The 19,063-nt window shown below is 43.6% G+C and overlaps 1 protein-coding gene across 2 annotated transcripts; it reads right to left on the bottom strand.

Moving 5' to 3' along the window:
* Positions 1–313: 313 nt before the first annotated feature.
* On the bottom strand, positions 314–18,906 carry LOC122745444 (alpha-enolase). Of its 2 annotated transcripts, none has more exons than XM_043990762.1 (12): positions 18,773–18,906; positions 15,259–15,352; positions 13,308–13,403; positions 10,652–10,710; positions 7,809–7,878; positions 6,513–6,646; positions 5,769–5,991; positions 4,108–4,305; positions 3,139–3,340; positions 1,969–2,077; positions 1,678–1,736; positions 314–755 (listed from the first exon to the last, which is right to left on the bottom strand). In XM_043990762.1, exons 2-12 carry the CDS (start codon positions 15,341–15,343, stop codon positions 686–688), a joined length of 1,305 nt encoding a protein of 434 aa, XP_043846697.1. In that variant the 5' UTR covers positions 15,344–15,352; positions 18,773–18,906; the 3' UTR covers positions 314–685. The 2 variants fall into 2 exon arrangements, with proteins under 2 accessions (XP_043846697.1, XP_043846696.1); XM_043990761.1 differs by having other exon boundaries at positions 18,717–18,881.
* Positions 18,907–19,063: the final 157 nt, after the last annotated feature.

The raw sequence follows: 19,063 nt of genomic DNA, 5'->3' as shown, positions 1-19,063 counted from the left end.
GTTCACCCATCGACTTCCACTGTCTTCGTCTCATTATTCATGTCCTCATTACCTTTTTTTTTTTTAGTGAGGCAATTGGGGTTAAGTGACTTGCCCAGGGTCACACAGCTAGTAAGTGTCAAGTGTCTGAGGCCACATTTGAACTCAGGTCCTCCTGAATCCAGGGCCAGTGCTTTATCCACTGTGCCACCTAGCTGCCCCAAAGCAGCCACTTTGGTATTGATAAAGCACATAGACATAGACATACTTTTCTTCAGGATAAAAGGCAAAAAGTTCATTCTGTACACACACACCCCAGAGAGGAACAGACAGATTTTTCCAGTGAGTTACTGAATACTTTTATTCTGCACAAAGAAACCACTAAGTATCAGGCCTGTGGGCTCATCGGGGCTGCATCACAAGTATAAGGCTCCACACATTAACACAGGGGGTGGGGATGAGACAGTCACTGGAGCCAGTCACAAGATGACAGGCTATCTCCAACAGAGCGCCAGATGATCAGGTACAGTCTCTGATAAGACAGTTCTAATGAAGCAGTGAGAACATCACAGAAAAGTGGAGGGAGAGGGAGAGTTAAACAGCAAAGGCCCCTGCTCCCAAACAAAACTGGTCTAGTACTCGGAGCTGCCCATTCTTAGGACAGGAGCAGACTCGTGCCTGCTGGCTCTGAGGCTTTCTGGCCAGTTTACTTGGCCCGGGGGTTTCTGAAGTTCCTTCCAGCAAATTTAGCCTTGCTGCCCAGCTCTTCCTCAATTCTGTGGGGGGAATAGAAATACATAGAAAAGAAGCGTAAGCATGATGAATACCACTGCAACACACGTGTATCTATAGGCATTTAATACGAGCAGCCAGTCAGATCACCATTACTGAGTCACGCAGGGCTTTAGGGTCTGGAGAGCTCAGAAGTCCCTCCAACAGTCTACCCTCTACCCTTAGAATCTGGCCTTATAAAAAGTACAATATCCTGGATATAATCCATTTGTTCTCTAACATATCCCACAGATAGCAGCACTGACATATGCTAAGCACTTAAATGCTTACTGACTCCTTCCTAACTCGTCCCTCTGTCAAGGAAACAAAACAAAAAACACTTTCCTTCTCAAAAATGTGGGAAGCCAAGCAACATCAAGTTTAGCCATGTGTTGAAGGACTTCTAGAAGATAAAGTTTCAAGTAACTACCATAATCTTCTGGAATAGGAATATGGTTTTTTTTTTTTTTTTGGTGAGGCACTTGGGGTTAAGTGACTTGCCCAGGGTCACACAGCTAGTAAGTGTCAAGTGTCTTGAGGTTGGATCTGAACTCAGGTCCTCCAGATATCAGGGCTGGTGCTCTTTCTACTGTGCCACCTAACTGCCCCTGGAATATGTTGAATTTTAAAAGCCCAAGTTCAGTGTGCCTGAACAGGGAGCAATGAGGAAACAAATAGTATGGTTTGATAATCCTGGTCAAAAAGGATCTTTGTTCATTCTCTAAATCACCAGAGGGTGGCAGCAGTATAGAGAAGAGGGCCTCTTGACAGCCCATAAAGGAATTAAAATGTAGGAGTATTCTGTCATTTCCTACAGACCCTTGCAAGATGCAGAGACAGCCAACACTGACTTGGAGGACTGACGATTCTAAGAAGGCCTCTGCACTTACAAAGACAGCCTGTTAGGGTTCAAAGTCTCCTCCTCACCTGAGAAGCTGGTTATACTTGGCCAGACGCTCAGATCGGCAGGGGGCACCAGTCTTGATCTGCAAGAAAAATCAAGTCAGGAGTTAACTGGACTTGGATTCTTTGGACAAGTCCAATATCGTACATGAACTCTATGAGCGACCTATTGGGAGAAAGTTAGGGCATCCTGTCCTTTAAGAGCTACATACAGGCAAGACAGGTCTCTCCCTAGTTAAATATCCCAGCATGCATCTAGCTGAAAAAGCATTATAACACATAGTTAGACACTACTTTCTCTGAGTGAGTCCTTACCTGCCCGGTGCAGAGACCCACCACCAGGTCTGCAATGAAGGTATCTTCAGTCTCCCCAGAACGATGAGAAACCATTACTCCCCACCCATTGGACTGGGCCAGCTTGCACCTAGAAGACACAGCGACAATCAAGCCAAGTTAAACAATTTCTATTTCCTTTATATTTCTAGATCTCCTACTAGGCTAAGAGAACTCAATACTTCCTCCCAATTTATTCCTTTCAGATTCGGGTGACTTATATGATAAGCTAGAGAGCTATCGGCAGATCCAGGAAGATGAGAAATAAATACTATGACTCAGGACTACTGAGTTAAGACTAGAAAACTGTAGAAGTCACAAGGGAGCTAAGAACAGAGCCTATACCCTGCCTCCTAATTCAGGGTCTCATTCACTCTGCAAAGTCATCTCCCACTCTTCTCCAAATCCCCACGGTGGACCCCACATAGAGCAATCATGCAATTAATATTAAGGCAGTAAGTACACATAGCAGTCTTCTATCTATATTCTTGTGAAGGGTGACAAGGAGATTCCCTCTATCCCTTTTATCTTGATGCCAAAAGAGAACTAGTCTCAACCTGAAGGCTTGGATTTCAGCACTACCACAATAGGACCTTAGGCAAGTCACAGAGAATTTTAAGTCTGTTTCCCCAGCTTTAAAAATAATAGGGGCAGGGACAGCTAGGTGGCACAGTGGATAGAGTGCCCACTGGTCCTGGAGTCAGGAGGACCTGAGTTCAAATCCAGCCTCAGACACTTAACACTTACTAGCTGTGTGACCCTGGGCAAGTCACTTAACCCCAAATGCCTCACTAAAACAAACAAACAAAAAATAGGGGCAGGGCAGCTAGGTGGCACAGTGGATAGAGCGCCCACTGGTCCTGGAGTCAGGAGGACCTGAGTTCAAATCCAGCCTCAGACACTTACAGTCAACCCAGGTAAGTAGAGCTGGTCAATGCCCAGCACAGAAACTTGGGTACCAAATTCAATGTCTCCAGACACTTCTCAAGAACTGGCATTCATACCGCAGTTATACAACCCTAAAACAACTCTGGGAAGTGACTTTTGTGTTAATGATTTCATTTTGCAGATGACGATGCATCCTTTGAAGTCTGAGTGCTACCTACTCGCCCCTGCAGAGGCTGTTACCCATTGACCCCACAGAGGACTTACGCCTTGAGAGATTCAGTCACAGAGCCGATCTGGTTCACTTTGAGTAGGAGGCAGTTGCAGGCCTTCTCACTCACAGCCTTTTCAATGCGCTTGGGATTGGTCACAGTGAGATCATCCCCCACCACCTGGATACCAGCAGTAGCAGTGAAATTCTTCCAAGCTTCCCAATCATCCTGATCAAAGGGATCTTCAATAGACACCACTAAGGACAAAGAGAAGGTGAATGTGGATAAATGCTTTCCTGAAGCTCCATGGCCATTCTCCAAAACCTAAAGTGTAGCCAAAAGGCCTATAGGTTCTTATGCTCCCTGTACAACCACTCCCTTAAAAGCACACAAAAATCACTCAGATTTTGGAACAGATTTTTAAACAGCTAACACTTACTACATGGGAGAACCAAAGAATAGCAGTACAACAAGAACCAGCCAACTTCCTGACTCTATGGCTCCAGAATTATAATGAATGTGCTTTACAAAAACAACCTAGGAGTCATTAGATTGGCCTTTGGACCGCAAAAAAATAAAGAAATAAAAATTTGGGGCAGCTAGATGGTGCAGTGGATAAAACCCCGGCCCTGGATTCAGGAGGGCCTGAGTTCAAATCCGGCCCCAGACACTTGACACTTACTAGCTGTGTGACCCTGGGCAAGTCACTTAACCCTCACTGCCCTGCAAAAATAAATAAAATAGATTGGCCTTTGGATAACTCCAGCTGCTGAAGTTCCATGAGCTACCCTATCCTGCCCCATTTCGCTCCTTGTTTAAAACAAACAAAAAACACAACCCAGAGTCCAGACCATTATTTACACTTCTCATAGAAAGTAATCCAAATCATGAAATCCAAGTCCTTTATTTTCCAATGAGCAAATTAATTCCAAAATGTTAAATAATTTGTCCACAGTCATGTTACTGGTACATGGAACTAGCTTCTGGAGGACGGTGGGACACCTATATACCAGGTGACTCATACCTGGATAGTCCTTGATGAAGCTCTTATAGAGATCGCCAAGCTCAGAAGGGGAGATGTATCTGCTGGCATCATCAGGTGACTTGAAGTCCAAGTCGTATTTCCCAGATCGGAAGAATTCTGAGGCAGCCACATCCATGCCAATTACGACCTTATCAGTATAGCCGGCCTTACCAATGGCATTCTTTAGCAGCTCCAGAGCTGGAAGAGATGGCAGCAGCAAAGGAGGTAAGAAAACACTGCTAGGTGAAAACAGAAATTTCACTTCAATAGGTATCAAGCAGGGAGTTTAACAGGGAGGGCAAGAGACACTCTCTCTCCATAGAACTTCTCTGGTTCCTAGTTCCAGTGACCTTTGCTCTCCCTGCCTTGGTAATGAGCAGCAGTTTCTAACTGAGGGTAGCATGGCCCTTAGAAGGTCACACAGCAGGAAATTTGGTAAGGTCTTTAAGAAACAGTCTTCCCCATCGACAACTGGCCCAGATTTATAGCTCAGGAACAGCTGCATTCACCAAGCTACAGTTACAGTAAGCAGCTGAGATCAGCCCTTTCAAAAGCAGCAGTTTAAAATGGAATTAGTGGCTGAAAATCCAAGAACAAAATACAAGCATTGTGGAGGTGAAGGGAAGGCCTGAATGCCAAGTGCCCAGCTCTGTCAGAACCCACAGAAAAATGGGCCTTCTGATGCAACATCTCTCCAATGAAGGAAGGTGCCCAAGAGATGTCAATTTCATGGTATGTATGCATGTGTGTGTTTTCTCCCTGTCCCTTTAAGGTCTTCCCATCTGTCTTTGATGATTTCCGTCACCTTTGCCTCCTGTTTACCCAATGCCACCTTTCAAAACTATTCAATCCTAGAACTATAATCAGAACTCAGAACAAGCCAATGAGATAGCATTATTATATTTTAAGTAATTAAACAAAATTTAAGCATGAGTTTAAATTAACTCCCAGAACTGAATCATTGCTCTGTCCCGGAATATGATTTCTCCACTAACAAAATGGAGATTGGAATGCTGGCTGGGGTATAAATACTTCCAGCCTCACAACCACCCTCACTGAAGAAACTTTATCTCATCATTCAGTATTTGAGAGTTAATTAGCTTAAGAAAAAAACAAAATAGAAGAAAAGGAACAAATTGAGAAAACTGAAGAGAGGAATCACCAGCCAATTCCAGCCAAGGAGGAAATGATCTTGAATGAGACATTTTTTAGACATTTTACAATGTGGGAATTGGTTTTGTTAAACTATGAATATTTGTTATGAAGGCTATATTTTAAAAAATTCAATGGAAAAGGGAAGTGAGAATAAAATAAATGTGTAAAAATAAATAAAAATCACCTATTTTATACTCAATGAATAGCAAAGCCTTCTAGGCAGAATGATCTTAGGAACATAGTAAACTGTAAGGCTTAAGAGTACTCTCAAGGGGCAGCTGGGTGGTGAAGTGGATAGAGCGCTGGCTCTGGAGTCAGGAGTACCTGAGGTCAAAGCTGGCCTCGGACGCTTAACACTTACTAGCTGTGTGACCCTGGGCAAGTCACTTAACCCCAATTGTCTCACTAAAAAAGAGTACTCCCAAAATCCTTCTGGGGAAAAAAATCATGCTGGGACACCAAGGATATGAACTGAAGCCCCCTCATTCCACTGCAAGAGTCTTTACCTTCCTTATTCTCCAGGATGTTAGGAGCAAAGCCACCCTCATCCCCTACATTGGTGGCGTCCTGTCCATATTTCTGCTTAATCACACTCTTCAGGTTGTGGTAGACCTCAGCTCCAATGCGCATGGCCTCCTTGAAATTTGCTGCACCAACTGGGAGGATCATGAACTCCTGCATGGCCAGCTTGTTACCAGCATGGGAGCCCCCATTGATTACGTTGAAGGCCTAAGGAAGAGCAGGGATAGATGCGTTTGAGCCATCAATGAACAAATCCCCTTGGGGGAGCTGAGTCCAGTCAATGCAATGCTATCAAGCTCAGCAGGCTGAGCCTTGACAAGGAGTACAGTCCACCATTTAGGTCCTGGTCCATTTCAGAACAATGGTGCCACCTGTGCTGGGACCATCCCTCCCAAAGCACTAAGACACACACTGGGGATTACCTCTATAAATGCTGCATGGATCTCATGGACCCATCCAGCTAGGGCCTAGGCAAAAAGTTTGCACTCGTATAGGGCTTTAAGGTTTGGCAAAGGGATTCACAAATGCCATTGCATTTGATAACCACAATGCTATAAAGTAGGTAGTGGTGCTTGTTCATTTAGAGATGAGCAAATAGGTTTGGACTCACTCGTCCCTAGCCATTCTAGGTAGTGTTAGAAGTGAGATTTAGACCTAAATCATATGGGACACTTTCTCATAATCTCATAATCCATTCTGGGCTATAGAGAAACAAACAAGCCACTTACTGGAACTGGCAGGACAACTTCATCATTGCCAGCAAGGTCAGCAATATGCCGGAAGAGGGAGACACCTTTCTCAGCAGCGCCGGCCTTACAAACAGCCAGAGACACTCCCAAGATGGCATTTGCACCAAATTTAGCTAAAATGACAGGAAGGAGACTTGTTAACTAAAGCTTATTTCTTGAAAGTTATCCTTCCTGGTACCAAACTTTTTCACTGGCTGCCTGTTCTTAGAGAATACTCTAACAGGTACACTTTAATAACCAATGCTAAATCTATCCCATTTATTTGACCATAATCCTCTTCATGAGGTACAATCCCATCTACCCCACAACTCTTTCCCAGGCCACCCTCCCTTCCCTGTCTCGAAGTTTATACTATTGTCTGCTCTCAAATTCCTCATCTTTCATCTTACTGCTGTTCCCACTTTGTCAAAACCCAAACCAGAACTAGCTCCTCCCTCCTACCGACTGATGTGCTCCTGAATGAAGTTGCCTGAATCTAGTGCAAACTGAGACTACTGCCCCATGGCCTCACCATTCCTCAGTCTCTACAGCAGCCTCCTCCCACTTGCACATTCTCATCAAAAAAGAGACCATTGCATTGACAGGAGGTCTTCTCTCCTCCCCCTCATCTCGGGGGACTCAGACATTCGGTCTTGCCTTCACTCCAGTCTCCAAGGCTGGAGTCCAACTGCCTTACACACACACCTGATCTTGTCTCCTTTCACCTTCTCCCACAGATGACCCCTATTGTCACCCCCATGTGCTCTAATTTTCCATCTCTGCCTACCCTCTGGTTCCTTCCCAGAATTCTTACAAATATACCCATGTGTTCCCCATTCTCAGAAAAGCTTCCAATGGATCCTACCATTCCTATTAGCTATCATCCTACAGCTCTCCTCTCCTTGGCTAAACTACCCAGAGGAAAACAGCAATATGGCTAACATGTAAATGCACACAATCTCCATAAATCGGCTATCTTCTCAAGGAAGGCAATAGGGAGGAAGAATTTGGAACTAAAAATTTAAAAAACCCAAATGCTAAAAATGTTCCTACCCAAACCATTTATATTCCATGATTCCACTTCCCTCTCTAAAGTCTGCAGTTTGGCCTCTGAACCCACAAACATCCACAGCTCTTGTGGTCACCCCAAAAGCTGTGGACTCACAGTCATCACAAGGCTATCTCTCTATAGAGGAATGATTGCGCAAATATTCTTCACAGAAGTCATTTGCTTTTGTCTTAACATAGAGAATTCCATGTCCTTTTGGCTCAAGTGCATCGGTATAAGTAACTCACATTTGTTCTCGGTGCCATCCATCTCAATCATCAAATTGTCAATCTTCTCCTGTTCCACAACATTCAGTTTCTGCAAAGTAGAAGAGAAAGGAAGAGCTTTTGCTACTTCACCAGTGCCCTTTGAGGCCTGAGGCTAGTGAAAAAGTTATTGGCATGGATGGGAAAGAGCTTTGATAGGATCACAGAACCAGACAGAGCAAACCTCAGCTCTCATCTGGTGCCCTCTTTTACTAAGGCCTGAAAAGTGACTTGTGGAAGAAATGGGCCCAGTACTTTGTTTGGTCCCTGACACCACCCGTCCCAGCCTCCACCCCCTACATCCAGTCATACTTTCTCTTTGGTAGGAGTTATAAAATCAGTCGTGATGTGACATGCACAGGATAGGGTCTGGACTTGTAATCTCAATGACACAGGGGATTTCTAAGCCTTTAGTTTTAGTGAACTCAGAGCTGCTAAAATGGAGCACCGAGAGATTAAATAATGCCACCTGGTCAGAAGTGGGACTAGAACCCAGGTGTTTTTGGCCTGGAGGCCAGCTCTCTATTGACTTTACCACACTGTCCTAAATTGAAATAATTCAACAAATATTTGTGCCGAAGCCATTATGGCCCAGGAAGATAAAGACCAGGCCCAGCTCTACACTTTTCTAATAATCAGAAAACCAGTTTGGAAAACTGGTACTAACTAAATGAGGAAATTATGAAATAACACGACTGATTTTAAAGAAATCACAGAATTTATCCAAATATTTTCCTTCAAAGTATTTACTCTGGGAAGCATTATGCTTATTCTAACATTCTTAATTTCACATAGGGCTATTCTGGAATTGCCTTCAGAGCCTGCACACACATTCTTTCAAATATGCTTACTTTGGCCAAAACAGCATCATTTTAGGGTAAACGGTTTTTCAGAATCAAAAGTCAATTGGAGGGGGGCAGCTAGATGGCACAGTGGATAGAGCACTGGCCCTGGATTCAAGAGTACCTGAGTTCAAATCCGACCTCAGACACTTAACACTTACTAGCTGTGTGACCCTGGGCAAGTCACTTAACCCCAATTGCCTTACTAAAAAAAAAAAAAAAGTCAATTGGAGGAGCAGTTAGGTGATACAGTGGATAAAGCACTGGCCCTGGATTCAGGAGGACCTAAGTTCAAATCCAGCCTCAGACACTTGACACTTACTAGCAAGTCACTCAACCCTTATTGCCCCTCAAAAAAAAAAAAAAGTAAATTGGAACCCAACCCGATGAACAGGTAGGTAATCAAGATGGGTATAAGTGGTTTGGGTTAGAGAAAGGGAACCAACGATAAAGTGACAACGTTGATTTTCTTACAAAACCCTGAAAATTAGGCTAAAATGGCAACACCAGAGTTCTTCCCTTCTTATTAGCAACAGAAAGCATACCTAGAATGAGATGGACACAGGAAACCCCAGAGTGGTGACTTTGAAGGACAACATTCATTCAGATGAATAAAATTCTACCATGCTTGTTTAAAAAATTAGTTTAATTCTTTGACAGGTATCAGGGTGGACTGAAGGAGTCAGGAGAAAGTCCCATGTTCAGATTGGTACTTGAACTGGGCCATGGACAGTTAGTACTGAAGAGAAGGGAATGCATGCATGCCAAGGGGGAGACAGTATATACTCAATTCAAGGCAAAGATGAGAACGTGCTAAATGAGAAGTATGACAAAGAAACAGGGCTGGGGAAATAAGGAGAGACCAGAGTAGGCAGGATTAGGTTGAAGCCATTTACAGCAAATATGGTCAGCAACAGAGCTATTTTAGGTTCTTGACTATTGTAATAATGAAGATATAAGTGGCAAGTGAGGAATAGTGTGTGTGACTGGCTTGCAGGATGACTTACTGGGGTGAGGCATACAGTAATAGTGCAAGCATATCTGGACTAGGAAACAGTATGGGAATGGAAGGAAACAAATACAAAAGGTATTTTAAAAACCAAAGGAGAAAGAATTTGCTAATGATTCAGACATGAAGAGTGAAAAGTTACTGATGAACCTAAGGTTTCTTTCTAGAATAGGACAATTTAAACAAGAGTTGGGAGGGATAGCCAGTTCCTAAAGTCAGGAGATAAATTACCTTAACTCATTTAGAGTTAAGAGAGTTGAGCACATACGGATTGGGGAAAGCTAGTGGAACGAGCAAGCTTTTTGAAATCTAATGCTCAGAGAAGTTTAGCTACAAAGGTGAAATGCAAGTTTAGCCAGGAGACCATCAGGGAAAACAGTTAGGTTTGCTTGAGCCAAGGTCCTTGGACTACTGCTACAATATTCTGAGGAAATCTTGCTGTAAAAAGAGCATTCATTTCCAGAATAAGAAAAGCTGTCTCCAATAAAGAGGGTGCAAGTGATTTTCTTAAAACAGGTAAGAATGTTAATAATGGTCTAGTCCACCAGAAGCAAGCAAGTGATTTTAGTTTCTGACTCCATTTTCACTAGCAAAGACAGGCTCTTACAGCCCCTTTCCCTCCTGTCTGATTTCAAGAAAAGATCAAAAATCCTAAGAAGATAATAACCAGATACAGGCCCTCAGACACTAGTCTTACCTCTTTAGTGATTTAATTCCACCTTGTCATCAAACCAACAGCCAGCCAAACAACAAACAGGTTAGGCTGCACTGAATAGAAAATGGCCTATGTTGGTTTCTGTGGGACAGCTAGGTGGCATAGTGGATAGAGCACTGGCCCTGGATTCAGGAGGACCCGAGTTCAAATCCAGCCTCAGACACTTAACAATTACTAACTGTGTGACCCTGGGCAAGTCACTTAACCCCTCACCAAAAAAAAAAAAAAAAGTATTAGTTAAAATGAGGAAGGAGCCTACCTTGCTAACCAGGGTCGGGGCAATAGTTTTATTGATGTGCTCAACCGCTTTTGAGACACCTGCAAGGAACAAGCAAATCAAATCACTGACATTAATCCATAGGCCAAGCAGGCATTGCTAGATGATTACTACTAATGGTCAACACAGGCAATTCAATCCACCATGTGACTTTTAACAGAACTTCTCTTTTACAATGCCCACTTCTCCTTCCCCTCACCACATTCTTGCCTAATCTGAGTATTTCTGCCCAGGATCCCAAGCAGTTCAAACCAGAGAGCTGCCATCTAAGAATGCCTGCTGGCAGGTTAATTGAAGACCATGCATTGGAAATACCATCTGCAGCCAGACTACAGCCAAAGCTTTACCAGTCCGTTACCTGGGTACATAAGGCTGTTGCCAGGAACTCATTAACATATTTAACAGGTCTGGAGACACCTGACCAGGCATAAGAGTGATAGAGAAGGAGAAAAAGAAAAAGTAAAACACACTCAGAAAAGATCAGATAGTGTAAAACAAAGTAATGGAGAAAACCAGAAAAGGAAGAGATGAATGAAGCAGGATTCTCAGGCTTGGTATTTTGTTCAACAAGTTATTTATTTTAACCCCCTTTGATCTTGTGGAGAGGTCAAGGCCTATACTTTCACTTGCCCCAATTTAGACCAATACTGAGGTACCTTCATACAGTGATTTAAAATAATTAGAAAATAATTTGATGCTCTTCGATATGGTCTTCCCCCATTCCACCCAAACAAAAGCAATTATAAAGAGCTCACATTTCTACAGTGTTGTCTTTGCCCATGAAGGGCTTCCTGCCAGACCCCACTTAGGTGAGCAGCGTATACATGTAGCAGCGACCTGCAGCCGTGTGCACAAGGCACAGCCCAAACCAAAATCATCTCTGCGGACTCCAAGGTCTAGGCTCTTTCCACTGCAACCCTCCCTGCAGCAGAGAGGGAGAGTCTCTAATTGGGGAGTTTCATTTGCTCCTGGAGCCTTAATCCTCGATGGACTTTGCATTTGTTGCTAGGGAAATTGTTGCAATTCAACAAACATGACAATTAAGACTTAGGTATGGAATAACTAACACTTATACACATCAATTTCACAGGAAACTTTCTTAAAACAGAGCAAGGGAAACAGAGAAACCTAAACTCTTTCAGAGTACTGTTCCCTTAAAAACAAACCAACCCCCAAATCATTAGTTAAGGCCTTCCCTTAAAAGATTTTCTTTCATGAAGCTACTTTCACTTCCAAAATATATTTAGTTGTCTGCAAACTTTGCTATTTAGAAGATCCTAGCCTCTTTACTGCCTTGGCACCCCACCCCAATTTTACCAAAGGAGAAGAGAATATGTGGGTTGCTGTAATGGAAATAAATTTGTTATATGCATTATTTTCTAAAACATACACCTGCACATTGACAGTAGGTATGTCTTACCTAAATACTGTTAATTCCACCAAAATATAAGGATAGGTGGTGCCTAAGGGGAAAACCTAGTGTTGGTTCAGGGTCAGGAGAGAATAGGCATAATTAGGGGCTAGTAGCTCAGGGCACCCCAGCCTTTAGATGGGGCTGCAAAACTGCTGAAGTGGCCCTAATTAGGGACTAGTCCTGGAATAAAGGACCCAAATTAACAAACCAAACATCAGGTGGCCTGGTGGAAAGGCCCCCCCCTGCCCAGGCTCCTGGAACAGCCAGGAACCAAATTTCACTGACTATTGACTCATTTACAAATGGAAACCCCAAATCTATGGCCACTAGAAAATTATGTTGATGTTATTTTTAGCTGTCACTACTGAATACTCAAGTCCAACTCCAGTGAGTCGATCTAGGCAAAATCAAGATTCCTGCCCCCCTCCCCTTTTAAACAATCCTTCAACTGATTCATCTGGCCAAAATTGAGTTATAGGCTTGAAAACAGTATTTTAATAGGACTGTTGTCAATTTCTAAGGTTAGTAAATACTAAGTTAGAGTGTAATACATTTTGTCATGCTGTTTTCTAGAACTACAAAAAGTGAGATGATTTTGGTTTTGCTTTAAAGAACTTAAAGAACTACTAAGAGGGCAGCTAGGTGGCACAGTGGATAAAGCACTGGACCTGAATTCAGGAGGACCTGAGTTCAAATCCAGCCTCAGACACTTGATACTTACTAGCTGTGTGACCCTGGGCAAGTCACTTAACCCTCATTGCCGGCCCCCCCCCCCAAACTCCTAAACCAAAATTAACAAGTCTCCCCTTTCATACATATTCTTAATTTCAACAGCCTAACCACAAATGAATTATTCTTCAGGATATCACTGAACACTACTTACAAAATAGGAACTAGTAACACAAAGTTTTAAAAAATTGATGTTAAAATTTGTTTTCACATATATTTTGGAAAATAAAATGCTATTAAAAATAGGAACTAGCTAAAAGACATAATATAGGGTAAGGGACACACAATAAAGATGAGAAATATCATTTCTCCTGGTGGACTCCATGCTCTTCATACATGTTCAGCATTCACTTAAGTGCCTGGTTAGAAGCTCTTTCTTAAATAAACATAAACAAATAGGTGAATACTGTGGAAAAGGATGAACAGTAGCAGATGCTGTGGCTTAAGGGACTCCCAAAAGTGACCCTCCCAGCTTGGAGTCTGAGGTTCTCTTACCTTTCCCCATGTAGCGGGTCTTATCATTGTCTCGGAGCTCCAGGGCTTCATGGATGCCAGTAGAAGCACCACTGGGCACAGCAGCTCGGAAGAGACCTGGTGTTTTTTGGGGGATGAGTGGGAGGAAGAAGGGAGTGTGGAAGGAAAAGAAAACAGTAACATCACATCAAGGTCTAGTTTCCTTCAGCCTACCCTAATACCCAACTATTGCATCACTTACAAAGCTGTGGACTTTGCAGTCATTTGGAACAGAGCCTGGGAGAAAGGGAGCACTGTGGGTCTGGTGCTCTTAAATCAAACTGAACCAGGCAGCCTGTTTTCAGTGCTGAGGTTGGTTCAAACATTCATCAAGCAAGCTCATTCAACCATTCAGGAAGCAAAATCAGCTCAGCTGGGCCAGGGAACAAAGTCTATTGTGATTGCTTATTGCATTAGGTCCTCAGACAAGAGGAGGTCTGAGATGGGAACACCACCAAAAAACAAGCAGACAAAGAAGGGCACAAAGCTTGGAAGTAATGGAACCTGAAAAGAATCTGAACTATGCAATGCGACAGACAGAAAGCCAGTTGGCTAGGCTCATGCCTACAGCTGACCAAAAAAAAAGAAAACTGAGGAGGGGCCCTGGTAAATCGCATTTTCAAAATACATTTCAAAGATCTGGGTATAAATCTGTAGGCAGGTAGGGGTTTAAAGGCAATAACTGGGAGAGTGTAATCATTTTCAATAATAGGTTCACCAAATGTCTACTCATCGCAGGCCTAATGTCTAACCCCCCCAGGAAACCTGGAAGTATTATGATTTAGAAGAGTTTCTACAGAACTGCCTAAAGTTATGCATCTCCTCAAGTCTAGCTCCGCCCCCCCCCCAAGGTCAATGTATTTCTTTGGCCAGTTTAAGCTTCTGACTGAAGTGGGGAGCCTCACAACAAGGGATGCCCAGCCTACATGGCATGAAGCAAGTAGACCCCAAAGACATTTACTGAGCATGCCTACCTCAGAGGCTGGTTTGGCTTAACTACAGAAAGCAGCTCATAGTGAGCTTCCTCATAAACGGCAAACCATGTCAGTGAAAAGTGGTAGATTACATGGCACTTTTTTTTTTAGTAAGGAGGACAGAAATGAGGGTAGGAAAAGAAGAGTCAAGAGTCTTATTAGTGAAGTTATGACTCACAAGAAAGGGGCTCAGTTCTCCCTAAGCAGTGGTATGCTAAGTAACCCTAAAGGGATTCAATTTGAAGCTCACTTCTCACCTATCTCAAGGCCCTTAATCTTTCAGAAGGAAAGGGAGAAAACCACCTCTTTTTTAAGGGGCAGTGAAGAGCTCACACTCTTTTTACTGAAGTAACAAAACCTCAGTCCTTCCGCTTCCTGGAGGCTGGCAGGAGCAGGCACAAAAAAGTTTCCAAGGGCGCTCTGCCATCTTATTCTGTCCCCACTTTGGTTACAATGTAATTAAGGCTACATTGTAAACCTGTAAATACTTGGCCTCTTTCCTGCCATGTCAAACAAAGGCAAATCCAGTTGGTGCTGGATCTACAACTTCAACCCACATTCATCTGCTCTGAATTTTGGAGGGAAGATGGCCTTGTTTCTAGCCTTGCTTCCTCATCTCTTTGTCTCCAAGAACTGAGCGAGGACTAGCTGAGCACACTTGGAGGCACCATGTAATGTTCTCCTGTGTGTGCCCCACCCCATTAGTCATCCACAAGCCAGAGCTTACTCACAGATGCCAAAGACTATTAAGATTGTCCTTATGGACAAGGAAGGAAAGGAGCATTTATTAAGTGCCTACTGTCTGCCAGGTCTGTGCTAAGTAACTCATAAATGTCTCCTCTGAAAGTGTAAGGTTTGGGGTTTAAAGGCTTTTAACACGGTGGGCAGGTAGCCGGTTTACATGAGGGTAGTGGAAGGGAGGAACAACTGGGGAGCAGAGAGGTAAATGAGGCCTGCACCTTTTGCAGTGTGGAGATCAACCTCAACAGTGGGATTTCCACGAGAGTCGAAGATCTCTCTTGCTTGGATCTTGAGAATAGACATGGTGAGTTTCTGTGGGGAACAAAGTTCAAAAAATCAACAGAAGTCAGTCTTTAGCTCTAGTTCTAATAGATAGATAGATAGATTATACCTATGAACACTCGCCACAGCCTCCATACAGAATAAAGGTGCAGATCTAGAAGGGTAGCCATCACACACAGAGATATTTACAATTCCAGGTAGCAAGGTGTAAGGGCCAGATGAGTTGTACAAAGAGTTTTACAGGAGTACAGAGGTACAAGAGATCACATCCAGCTTGAGTGATCATTTAAACTAGACCTTGAAGCCCAGTAAAATTTCAATAAAGGTTAAGGAGGGGAAAGAATTCTATAAGGGAAGGTGCATAGGTAAATAGCTGCAATAAACTATAAAATAAGATAAATGGTGGGAGATGAATGCCCAGCAAAGGACTTTGGACTTTTCAGTAGAGATGCCCTGGGAAGCTTGAAGATGGGAAAACCCAAGAAGACCTGGGTTTTAGTTGTGGCTGTCACCAATTTCTTCTAAGTCCTTGCCTTCAGTGAGATTATATTCAACAAATGCCCATTGAAAAACCAGAACTCAGGAAATGCTTCACAGTGCTCACTCTCATTGTCTTACTCCAGTCATGTAGTAATAATCTAGGTCTTTTTTTTTTTTTTTTTTTGCTACTGATCGACTTGTTCAAGATGATCAGTTTCTGAGTTCTTCATTTTCCCCTTATCTTGGGTGATTTAATAAATTCTGCGTAATTTAAAAAATATAGTAACCTGACTTTTTCAAGAGGAGCAAGCCATCCAAATTATCAAAGATTTAAGAGGGGTACTGTGGAGGAGAGAGAGCCAGATGGCTCAGGCATCAGAAGACCTAGGTCTAGGTTCTAGGTTCAAGTCCAACCTCCGGCAACGTACAGACTGTGGAACCCAGCCTTAACCTTTAAGGAACTCTTTTTTAAGATGCTAAATTGCAGAGAAGGTGCCAATCTGCACTGAGAGTTTCTCATCAGAATATCCCTAATACAGATTCAGTTTCTCTCCCTTCAAACTGAGAAACATGTTACAACCTGTAAACAGGAATTATGACTTAGTAATGATACAACCATGACACATTGGAATGCTTACAGAAAAGGCTCCTCTTAAAAGTAGAGGAGAAAAAGAAAAAACCCCAATGAGCCAGAATTGACACAACCTTCCCCTAGAGGAAAAGAGAAGAAGTGCAAGGGGAGGGGTGGGGGTGGGGTCTCATCCCCACAGCTAATCCAGGCAGCCCTTTCTACATTTGTTCTTGGTCCTGGGAGGAATTCACTTCCCCAGACCATCCTCCATCTTCTCTGGAATGTAGAAGCATTAAATGGCATAGCAAATGGTGACACTAAACCACTAGTTTGATCCTATTGTCTATACAGATACAGTGAGCGAGTCATTAGCTAAGGTAAAACACCCACCTAACTCCATGTCATTCAGATTAATATCAGATTGTATAAATCCAAATTTGTTCTCAATAACTATACTGGTTATCTTAGTCAAAACAAATGCTCTTTTAAAACAGCACTTACCATTCCAATTTCATTTTAAAGTCTTACAGGTCTTAATGCACCTTATTTCGGGGGAGTTATTCTAAGATAACGGTTGTCTTGGGGGCAGTTAGGTGGCACAATGGATAAAGCACTGGGCCTGGAGTCAGGAAGCCTCATCTTCCTTAATTCAAATTCAGCCTCAGCACTTACTAGCTTGTGTGATATTGGCTAAATCACTCAACCTTCTTTACCTCAGTTTCCTCCTCTGTAAAATGAGCTGGAGAAGGAAATGGCAAACCACTCCAGTACCTTTGCTAAGAAAACTTCAAATGAGATCACAAGGAGTAGGCCAGGACTAAAGAATCACATATTTGTCTTAGGCACTATGTGGGGGGAGGGTACTTGGTATTTACTGTTTCTCAATAAAATAATCTAGCTGGAGATCCATTCTAGAACACAAATGGTTCTTGTCATTTGCTTTTCTCTCTGGATGTTAACATGTACCAGAGGCTAGGTAGTATACGAGGCAAAGTCACAGCCTAACCATGAGCCAGGGAAGAAAATCTACCAATAAAATTAATTGAGAATATTTTGTGGAGGAAAAAGTGATCAGAAAGCTATGGGCATTTTAAGAGGTTCTTTCCTGGCAGATGAGAGAATGGTAGTACAAAAGGGGAATAAAAAGGTCCTTCCAATGTGAACCACATACTCTAGGCCTACTAAGAGACATTTTGGCTGGTATGGCTTGGTCAAAAATAAGCATCATTACTTGAAGTTATTATAAGTTACAGTTCATTCCAAAGCAATCTAGCGGGACACCAAACTACTGAATTGCAATCATTGAGCCAGCTCCAATCACTGTAGCATTCTAGTCTAAGAAGCTATTGGGGGAAGGGTATCCTATTCACACAGCTAAGGGCCAGTTTAAAGACCTCGAGGCTGCAAAAATCTGCATCTGAAAGGACCTGTTTCAGCACTCGGAATAAAAGCTGAAAAGGGGAAGGGTTGGGGGAGGGAAGGAACACACCAAAAAGGACTCCCAACACTTTTTCAGGCCTCTAGTTAAATTTGGTCACTCAAACTTCTTAGGGCCTTAGTTTCCTTATCTGTGAAGTGAGGGGGCATGAACTAATCCCTTTCATCTCAATTGTATAAGCTATTTTTAGAAGAAAAAAAAAATCACACCCCTTCCCTACTTCCCCCCAAAGATGAGCACTTGCTACAGATAAATAAGGAAAACCACCCACTGCTCAGTAATAAACTATCGATTTATTCCATTCCCAATGAGTCCCTTCCAAATGTCCTCTAACGAGTATTCTAAGGAGTTACTCCATTCCAAATCCTACAGGCATTCAAAGAAGTCATTCCTAGAGACACATCTTCATTTAAAGTTCACCTCCCCGAAAGAAATAAATCATCGTATGCCTTGGGGATCAAATACCAGGAATTTCTTTCTACCCCGAACTGCAAGGGAAGATTTGTGCATTCCCGCAAGCATCTTATCTACTTCTTACCCACTTATCACATGCCCGCAAAACCTCCCCACTAAGTCTCTCCCAGGCCCCCCTCGATCTGTGTGACCTTGAGTGAGGCACAGCCCTTCTCTGGGCCGCAATTTCCTACTTTCTAAAAAAAAAAGGGGTGTGTGCGGCCCAAATGACCTCTAAAGTCCTCCCCCGATGCCAAAAGTTGTCCGACTCCAAGGGCCCAAGGGGCGCTGCCCTTCGGACCGGGCAGTGGGAGCCAGAGGTCCACGAGGAGGGAGATCGGGGCCAACTCAAGCCAACCCTGAGCTGCGGAGACCCCCTTCAAACCCTTCCCCCCAAACGCTGAGAACCCTAGCAGGGGGTGAGGGGCCCACGCCTGCCGGGCCCTCTTTACCTGGATGGGGTCTCGTCCGCAAGGTTCAGAGAACAGAAGCCGAGGGGTCTACTTACACCAAGAAGGAGCGTTAAATGGGCGAGCTCACCCCAGGGAACCCCTCCTTCTCCTGTGGCTCCTCCTCCTTTTCCTCCTCGCTCCCTTAGCTCACAGCAGCCCCTCCTCCTACCTCCAGACTTCCGGTCTCGGCTGTAGGGGGTGGGACGCACGCATCGCCTCTCCCTCCTCCCATTTGCCTATCCCATGGCGCCACGGGCTGCGTGCTGCCTCCTCCATTGGCGGAGTGGGCAGTCCCTCTCGCCTCAGGCCTCTTGATTGGACAGGCGGGCCCATGGTCTGGGCGGGGC

Source organism: Dromiciops gliroides, chromosome 3 (genome assembly GCF_019393635.1).
Source record: "Dromiciops gliroides isolate mDroGli1 chromosome 3, mDroGli1.pri, whole genome shotgun sequence".
Classification (NCBI taxonomy): domain Eukaryota; kingdom Metazoa; phylum Chordata; class Mammalia; order Microbiotheria; family Microbiotheriidae; genus Dromiciops; species Dromiciops gliroides.
Note: the sequence above shows the minus strand (reverse complement) of the source record. Positions and strands in the feature narration are given on the sequence as shown.

Excerpts from the sequence above, each read along its gene's own strand:
- LOC122745444 (XM_043990762.1), bottom strand. The coding sequence starts at position 15,343 with ATGTCTATTCTCAAGATCCAAGCAAGAGAGATCTTCGACTCTCGTGGA. Across the intron at positions 2,078-3,138 it reads GTGACTGAATCTCTCAAGGC|GTGCAAGCTGGCCCAGTCCA; the intron begins GTAAGTCCTCTG and ends TGTGTCTTCTAG. Across the intron at positions 756-1,677 it reads AAGTATAACCAGCTTCTCAG|AATTGAGGAAGAGCTGGGCA; the intron begins GTGAGGAGGAGA and ends TTCCCCCCACAG.